Raw genomic sequence first — 8,479 nt, 5'->3', positions numbered from 1 at the left:
GGGGGCTGCGCGCTGCGCTCCGCCTGCTGCTCCGCTCCGTTTGCTCCTCCCTGTGCGTTCTCCGTTCTCCTTTTCTTTTTCTTTTAATTTTCTTTTCTGCCTTTTCTTTTCCTTTTTTTTCCCCCACTTTTCTTTCTCTTCTTCTTTTTCATCCTTTTTCTTTTTTCCTTTTTTCTCTTTTTTCTTTTTTTTTTCTATAATTTATTCTTTTTCCTCTGTTTTTCTTTTTCTTGTTCCTTGTTTTGTTCTTTTCTTTTCCTTTTTCTTCCTCTTTTTTCCTTTACTTTCTTTTTTCTTCTTTCTATTTCTTTTTTCTCTTTTTATTTTTTCTCTTTTTTTCTTTTTCCCTCTATTTTATTTTTTCCCCGTTTTCTTTTTCTTGTTTCTTTTCCCCTTTGTTTTTATTTCTTCCTCTTTTTCTCTTTTCCTTTTCCCTTTTCCCTTTTCTCTTTCCCTTTTTCCTTTCTCTTTTTCCTTTTCCTTTTCCTTTTCCTTTTTCTTTTTCTTTTTCTTTTTCTTTTTCTTTTTCTTTTTCTTTTTCTTTTTCTTTTTCTTTTTCTCTCTTTTTCTTTTTTTTTTCGTTTTCTCCTCTGTTTTTCTTTTTCCCTCCCTCCCTCTCCCCCTTTTCTCCCGTCCCTCCCCTGCCCTGTTTCTTTCTCTCTCCTGTTTCTCTCCTTATCCCTCCTCCCCTCTCTTCCCCCCCTCCCCAAACCCCTCTGCCGTAGCGGGGTCTCCACGCCCCAAATCCCTGCGCACGCAGCGCGTTTCCCACCCCACACGGCCGCGTTCCGCAGCCCCACGCGTGCACCCCCCGACCCCCACGGCTGCAGCGCGGCGAGCGAAAGCCCCGGATCGGAGCCATCTCCGCGTGCCGATGCTCGGGGCGGTCGGAGCGTGGGGCTGCGCTCGCTCCGTGCCCGGGGCTGCACCACCCTCTGCCGCCCGCGCCCCGAAGGACGAGGCTCTGCGATCCCGCATCCCGCTTTCGGAGCTCCGCAATCCCAAATCCTGCTTTTCGGGACTGCGCAATCCCGAATTTCACTTTTGGGGCTTTTCTGGAGCTGCGCCCGTTCATTAAATTCGGGGGCGATCTCAGCCTGAGGAGCGCTCCCGCAGCAAAGCAGCGAAGCCTCCCGTGCGGCGTGCGGGGCGACGGGGATCGGAGGGGAACTGACGGGGTGCAGCGGGGCGGGGGGTGGGGAGGCCCGGGGCTGCGGGGGGCGTGGGGTCAGTGGTGTGGGGCAGAGCGACAGCGTGGGGAGAGAGCTCTGATGGGGTGTGGGGTATGAGAGATGGGTTAGGGGATATGAGGTACGGGATGTGAAGAATGAGATATGGGGTGTGGGACACGGGGTGAGGGATGTGTGTTAGGAGATATGGGGTATGGGAGAGGGAATAGAGGATATGGGGTATGGAAAATGGGTATGAGATATGGGATATAGGGTATGGGTATGGGATATGGGATCTACGTATGGGGTCTGGGTATGGGATATGGGAGATGGGGTATGGGTATGGGATGTGAGTATGGGATGTGGGATCTGGGTATGGGATAACGGGTATCAGATATGGAGTACGGGGTGTGGGTATGGGGTGTGGTTTGGGGGATGTGAGATGCGGACATGGAGCGCGGGTTAAGCAATGAGGTGTGCGATGCGGAGGCTGGGATTTGGGAATGCGGGGCACGGGGTCCCCCCCCGCAGAGCATCACCGAACCGCCCCCGCCCCCAGCACGGCGCCCGAAGGAGCCCACGCGGCTCCGCCCCGCCCCGCCCCCGGACTACATCTCCCATCGCGCCCAGCGCCGGAAGTGGGCGTGCCCTCCGCCCAGCAGCCCCGCCCTCCGCGGGACTACACCTCCCGTCATCCCTCACCGCCGGAAGTGGGCGTGCCCTCCGCCCAGCAGCCCCGCCCTCCCTGGGACTACACCTCCCGTCATCCCTCACTGCCGGAAGTGGGCGGGCCCTCCTCCCCGGCCCCGCCCCCCTCCGCGGGACTACACCTCCCGTCATCCTCGCGCACCGGAAGTGGGCGTGCAGGGGGGCGGAGCTTCCGCCCCCGGCCGCGAGGAGGAGCGAGGAGAGCGCTAAGATGGCGGCGGCGGCGGTGCTGGAGTTCCAGCGCGCCCAGTCCCTGCTCTCCACCGACCGCGAGGCGTCCATCGGCATCCTGCACTCCATCGGTGAGGCCCGGGGCTACCTCCCCTCCCTCGGGCGGCTTCCGGTCGCTCCCCGCCGCCTCCGTCCCGCGGCACGGCCCGCTGCTGACTCACCGCGCGGCGCGGCCTGCTCGGCACGGGGCGGCGGGGGAGAGCCGGGGGTGATGGAGGGCTTAGGGCTGTGCGGGATGAGGGCTGCGGGCAGGGGGCTGCGGGGGTGTGGGGCGTACGGGGACGGGATAGTGGGGATGAGATACGGGTATGGGACGTGGGGTAGGGGCCGTGGGGTAGGAGGAGTAGGGTGTGGGGTGCGGTGATATGGCGTGGGGTCAGGGGTAGGAGGTGTGGGTCAGGGGATGTGGGGCTCCTCCCATGGGGGTGCTGTGGGGCGGTGGTTGGAGCGCCCTGAGCGCTGTGTGAGGGGCTCTGGGGGTGACATGCTGAGGGTCTGTGGGTCGGGGCAGGGTGGGGATTGGGCTGGGGTAGGGGCTGCTGGGGGTAGGAGGATGTGGGGATATAGGGGGTGGGGGTATGGAACATATAGGGTACAGGCTAGGGAGTGTGGAGTGCGTGGTACAGAGTGTGGGGTATAGGATATGGGGTGTGGGTTATGGGGATGTGACGTGTGGGATTTATAGGATGTGGGGAGGGGGTTACACAGGACAGGGGGTTCCACCCTGGGAGTGCCATGGAGTGGTTGGGGCGCCCTCGGTGCTGTGTGAAGGGCTCTGGGGGTGTCATGCTGGGGGTCTGTGGGTCAGGGGTGTGTGGGGAGTGTGGGTGGGGGGGTTTGGTGTAGGATGGAGTGTTGGGAGTGTGGGGAAAGGGGGTATGGGCTGGGGGACGTGAGATACAGTGAGTGGGTCAGGAGGTAGAGGATGTACGGGGTGTGAGGTGTGGGTTGGGGGTACAGGGTGCGAGGTGTGGAGTCTGTGATACAGGCTGTGGCTTATGGGGCATGGGCTAGGGGATATGAGGTACAGGGTATGGGATAGATGTGGTGTATGAGATGAGGGGTACCAGATGCGGGATATGGGGTGGGGCCGCAGCCCCCGCTGTCGGGGCAGCATGGGCTCTGCCCGTGTTAGTTCTGTGGGTGCTGTGGCTGAGCAGCGGTGCAGCCGGCGCTGTGCGTGGTGCCGTGATCCAGCGGGTTCTGCTCCACTGCGTCCCCGGGAGCTGGCGGTGCTGATCTTCCGGCGGCACCGGCTGAGGGAACGGGCCTGCTCTTTGCCAGTGAAACGCGACGTCCAGGAGAACGATGAGGAAGCGGTGCAGGTCAAGGAGCAGAGCATCCTGGAGCTGGGGTCGCTGCTGGCCAAGACGGGGCAGGCGGAAGGTGAGCGCGGGGCGGGGGGGGTTTGGGCTGCGCGTCCCAGGAGCTGCGCTGGGTGCCCGTGGTGTCTGCGTGCTGGGGTCCGTGGTGTCTGCGGCCTGAGCCCCCCGCAGCCTGGGGGACCTCACCTAACAGAGTGGCTCCAGTTGCGCTCAGCAGCGCGCTGTGTGCTGAGCGTGCGATTGTTGAGGCTTAGTTAAACTTTTAAATAGTTCCAAAAGAGTCAGCTAGGGAGAAAAGAGGTCTCACCTACCCCGGGTGTTCTGGGCTAACTCCTGCAGTCATGCAGCGCTGCGTGCACCACGAGCTGGTGCCCCGCTCTCCTGGCTGTGCTGCCTGACCTGCTTTCTCTCCGTGCAGAGCTGGGCGGGCTCCTGAAGTACGTGCGGCCCTTCCTGAACTCCATCAGCAAGGCCAAGGCCGCGCGCCTGGTGCGCTCCCTGCTCGACCTGTTCCTCGACATGGAGGCGGCCACGGGCCAGGAGGTGAGACTGCGCCCTCAGAGGCCTCCAGCCTCCCTGCCCGACCTGCTTAATTAACGGCTTCTCGTGGTGTCCTCGTTAACGAGGAGTGACGAGGTGCTGCCGGTCCCGCAGTGCAGCACGGCTGCGGAGCTGCTCGCGGGGCGTTCGCTGTCCTCTGACCGCCCCGTGCTGAACCAGGGCAGGGGCAGCGTTCCTGTACCCAGCCCTTCCCGTTCCAAACTAAACCCGGGCGTTCCAGGAACGCTGTTGGGATTTCGGCAGCGGTTCAGGGAAGCTTGGAAAGCCAGGACTGGAGTTTGGTTTTCCAGCATGGAGGGGTCGTCCCTGGGGGTCAGGAAAAGCTCCCGAGAGCTGCGTGTGCAGGGGGAGGGCTGCGGGTGTGCGCTTTGGTTTTGTGAGGCTCAGGGGAGGCCTGGCCCCGGCTGCCCCTTGCGCTCGGAGCTGAGTCGCATCGCTCACCAGGTGCTGTGAGTTTGTGTGCGCTGCGAGCCGTGGGGGGGGTGTTAGGGCTGCCAGCTCTGCAGGCTGCCTGGGAGTAAACCCAGCGGGTACGCTGGCTGCGGGCGGGCAGCAGGCAGCTCAGCGCCGTTCTCCCTGCTCCCATAAGGTGGACCTGTGCTTGGAGTGCATCGAGTGGGCCAAGTCGGAGAAGAGGACTTTCCTCCGCCAGGCGCTGGAGGTAGGCGGGTTACAGCGCGCGCCCCACGGCCGCACAGCGGTGCTCCCCCAGCTGGGGCTGAGCCCCGCTCCGTGGAGCTGCTGTGTGAGCGCGCGCTCCCGCGTTGCCCGCAGGCCCGGCTGGTCTCGCTGTACTTCGACACCAAGCGGTACCAGGAGGCGCTGCAGCTCGGTGAGTCCCCGCTGGGTGGTAGCAGCGGCTCTGCGCTTCCTGCCTCCTCCCGGGCGTGCTCTGTGCTGCGGAGCCACGCTGCTCCTCTTACGCAGCCCCACTCCCGTGGGTGCTTTGCAAAGGCTCCTTCACCTCCACCGCAGCCACGTCCCACGGCCCCGTGTCCCCACGTCTCAAACAGCTCCGGGCAGGGGGGCGGGGATCCCAGGGTGGGGGCTGCACGGGACCTGAGGCGTCCCGGTGTGACATGTCAGTGGGGCAGCGCCTGCTCCCGGTGTGCTGTGTCACTGGGGCTGTGCTGCCCTCACTGCCCCATCCCGGCTGCGTGGCACCGCTGCTCTCCTTCCCTTCCCTTTGCTTCTTGCCGGGGTTGGGCCGGGCGAGCCTTCCTGGGGCCGTGCGGGCTCAGCTCAGCGGGGCTCCCGCCGTCCCCTCCCAGGCTCCCAGCTGCTCCGGGAGCTGAAGAAGATGGACGACAAAGCGCTGCTGGTGGAGGTGCAGCTGCTGGAGAGCAAGACGTACCACGCGCTGAGCAACCTGCCCAAGGCGCGGGCGGCGCTCACCTCCGCGCGCACCACCGCCAACGCCATCTACTGCCCCCCCAAGCTGCAGGCCGCGCTGGACATGCAGTCAGGTACCGGGGGGGGGGCTGGGCGTGGGGCAGCGCTTCGCTGATAGGGGGACGGGGGGGCTGGGGGCACCCACTGATGCCTGCCTGTCCCCCCCCCCCCCCTCCCCCAGGGATCATCCACGCGGCGGAGGAGAAGGACTGGAAAACGGCCTACTCGTATTTCTACGAGGCGTTCGAGGGCTACGATTCCATCGACAACCCCAAGGCCATCACGGCGCTCAAGTACATGCTGCTCTGCAAGATCATGCTCAACGCGTACGTGGCGCTGCCGTGGGGCACTGCGCTGCCGTGGGGCACTGCGCTGCCGTGGGGCACTGCGCTGCCGTGGGGCACTGCGCTGCCGTGGGGCACTGCGCTGCCGTGGGGCACTGCGGCGGCGGGCAGGGCTGCTGCTGTCTGCACCGTGCGGCTGTGGAGGGGGGGGATGTGTGCGGCTGTGAGCGAGCGCTCCCTTCCCTCCCGCAGCCCCGAGGACGTGCAGGCGCTGGTGAGCGGCAAGCTGGCACTGCGCTACGCGGGGAGACAGGTAGGGAGCGCGCGGCTCCTGCCCTCGTGTCGGCCGCTTCACTCTGCCCATCGCTGCTGGGGTCCGGCCCCGCTCCCCCCATCCCCAGGACCTCCCGCTGGGCCCCTTCCCCCGCTGCCGCTGGCCCCGGCCGCCGACCCGCTCCTTTCTTCCTCCGCAGACAGAAGCGCTGAAGTGCGTGGCACAGGCCAGCAAGAACCGCTCGCTGGCAGACTTCGAGAAGGTGAGGAGCCCGGGGGGCAGTGAGGGCTGGGGCTGCGCTGCCTGCAGCGGGAGAGCCCCGTGTTCCGTTTGGGGGGGGGGGGTGCCGTGCTCTGCTCACTGAGTCCCCTCGCAGGCGCTGACAGATTACAAGGTGGAGCTCCGGGACGACCCCATCATTAACACGCACTTGGCCAAGCTGTACGATAACTTATTGGAGCAGAACCTGATCAGAGTCATCGAGCCCTTCTCCCGAGTGCAGGTCGGTGTCCCGGCAAGCGGGACGCTCTGCTGGGTGTGCAGCCACGGGGGGCTCAGAAACCTGCACTGAGAGCTGCTGCGCTCTGCTCCCCTTCCCCTGATACGCGGTGGATGGGGCAGCCCCTCTTATGGGGGTAGGGCTGTGGGTCAGCCCCATGGGATGTGGGTCTGGGCCCTGCAGGGTGTGGGTCTGAGTGTAGGGGAGGCCTCGGCAGCCCTTGCCTCGAGGAGCACCGCAGCCCCGCGCTGCAGCTGTGCTGTTGCTCTTCCAGATGGAGCACATATCCGGCCTCATCAAGCTCTCCAAGGTAAGGGCGGCCCCAGGGCTCAGCGCCGCGTCCTGGGGGCACCCCCCCCCCCCCCGGGGCTCAGCTGCAGCTCGGCTGCTGGTGCCACGTGTGGGGCTGAGCTGCCCCTGCCCTGCTCCTGCTGGGAGCTCTTCCCCTTGGCTCTGCTGCTTCCCCGTGCCCGTGTGCTTCGCTTCCAGGCAGACGTGGAGAGGAAGCTGTCACAGATGATCCTGGACAAGAAGTTCCATGGTGAGGCCCCGCGTCTCTCAGGGCACTGGGGTAACAAGGGGGGGTGTCCCTTCCCCGCCGTTAATTCCGAGGGTTAATTGCTCATTAATCAGAGCTCAGTTCAGCGCTCCCAGGTGTGCTCGGCCGTCCCGCTGGGTGTGGGGCAGAGGGCAGCCCCCAGCCCCCCCAGCCCCCCCAGCTCTGGCTGCGCCTCGGGGGCGCGTGGGAGCCCCCCAGCCCCACGGCCGCGCTCTGGCTGCCCCCGGGTGGAGCTGGCAGGGAGGGGGGGGCTGTGCCCCACGGTGCCCGGTGCGAGCGCGGCTCCGTGCCCCCAGGCATCCTCGACCAGGGCGAGGGCGTCCTCATCATCTTCGACGAGCCCCCCGTGGACAAAACGTACGAAGCCGCCCTGGAGACGATCCAGAACATGAGCAAAGTGGTGGATTCGCTCTACAACAAAGCCAAGAAGTTGACATAGGTGAGAGGCGCGGCTCCGCTCCGCCCGGAGCCGAGCTCGGGGCTCAGCACGGGGGGGGCCCCGCGCCCCCCGCCCCCCCCGCAGCCCCTGGTTTTTTGCAGAGCCGGGGCCGCCCCGCTCGCCGCGTGCGTGTGACGGAGCGCGAGCCCCGCAGGGGACGTTTTCTTCCACTTCTCGCTCGGAACGTTTTTAACCCTCCCCGCCCGCTGCGCGCGGTTCCTGCGGCGCGGCCCCGTCCGCCCGCGCCTCCCGTGTGCGGGGGAACCGCGGGCAGCGGGCGGCTCCCGTCGATCCGAGGCGAAAGCTGCGGGGCGCCCGGGGCCCGGCGCCGTTCCGCGTCCTCCGCTCCGCCCCGCGTTGCCGAGGGGGGCGAGACCCGGCAGCCTCGGAGCCGCTGCACGGCGCTGGACGGCCCGGCGCCGCGGGGGCCGCCGCCGCCCCACACCACCCCCTCCAGACCCCTCCCGCCCCCCGACTCCTCCTCACCGCACCTCCCGCCCCGCACCCCCTCCCCTCGGTCGCCGTGTGGGTTCTTGGCACCGCCGCTGCGTACCAACGGTTCTTGCTGAGCACCGCCGCTGTATCTGATGTTCAGATGAGTTCCAATAAAAGGAGGTTTTTTTGGTTTGGGTTTTTTCTCTTCCGATTCCGTCTCCCGGCTTCGGGCGCCGCTGCAGCGTGGGGGGAGCACAGAGCCCGGCAGCCACCGAGCGGCTGTGGGGCCGCAGGGAGCGACGGGGGGAGGTGTCAGACCCACACCCGCAGTGGGGCTGTGCTGGGCTGAGTGACGCCAACGCCTTCAGCGTCGCCCGCAGAGCTCCCCGAGCCCTTCTCTGCTCCACGTGGGGCCGGGGGCGCTGCCCGGTGCCGTTCCGTGTGCGCAGCAGCGTGAAGTGCTCGGCGTGGGCTTGGGGTCGGGCAACGCGTTCCTGCTCCTGAATGACGAGCAGGGCTCGGGGCTGGGCTGGGCGGGGGCCGTGGGTGGCAGCGCCGGGGTGAGGGACCGCGGTGGCTCCTGTCCCCGCCGCCCGCCCCGGC

At 65.5% G+C, this 8,479-nt stretch overlaps 1 protein-coding gene across 2 annotated transcripts; it reads left to right on the top strand.

The window, feature by feature from the left end:
- PSMD11 (proteasome 26S subunit, non-ATPase 11) lies at positions 2,024-8,071 on the top strand. 2 transcript variants are annotated; one of them, XM_021377706.1, is made up of 14 exons: positions 2,024-2,179; positions 3,393-3,494; positions 3,852-3,976; positions 4,584-4,655; positions 4,769-4,826; positions 5,266-5,460; positions 5,568-5,712; positions 5,923-5,983; positions 6,144-6,206; positions 6,321-6,446; positions 6,718-6,753; positions 6,933-6,984; positions 7,299-7,441; positions 7,543-8,071. In XM_021377706.1, the coding sequence occupies exons 1-13, from the start codon at positions 2,089-2,091 to the stop codon at positions 7,439-7,441; spliced, it is 1,269 nt and encodes a 422-aa protein (XP_021233381.1). In that variant the 5' UTR covers positions 2,024-2,088; the 3' UTR covers positions 7,543-8,071. The 2 variants fall into 2 exon arrangements, with proteins under 2 accessions (XP_021233381.1, XP_021233380.1); XM_021377705.1 differs by having other exon boundaries at positions 6,627-6,753.

The sequence above is a fragment of the Numida meleagris genome, chromosome 26, assembly GCF_002078875.1.
Source record: "Numida meleagris isolate 19003 breed g44 Domestic line chromosome 26, NumMel1.0, whole genome shotgun sequence".
Taxonomy (NCBI): Eukaryota; Metazoa; Chordata; class Aves; order Galliformes; family Numididae; genus Numida; species Numida meleagris.
Note: the sequence above shows the minus strand (reverse complement) of the source record. Positions and strands in the feature narration are given on the sequence as shown.

Coding starts and splice junctions, on each gene's coding strand:
- PSMD11 (XM_021377705.1), top strand. CDS start 2,089: ATGGCGGCGGCGGCGGTGCTGGAGTTCCAGCGCGCCCAGTCCCTGCTC. Junction 5,713..5,922: donor TGCAAGATCATGCTCAACGC/GTACGTGGCGCT, acceptor TCCCTCCCGCAG/CCCCGAGGACGTGCAGGCGC. Junction 7,442..7,542: donor AAGCCAAGAAGTTGACATAG/GTGAGAGGCGCG, acceptor GGTTTTTTGCAG/AGCCGGGGCCGCCCCGCTCG.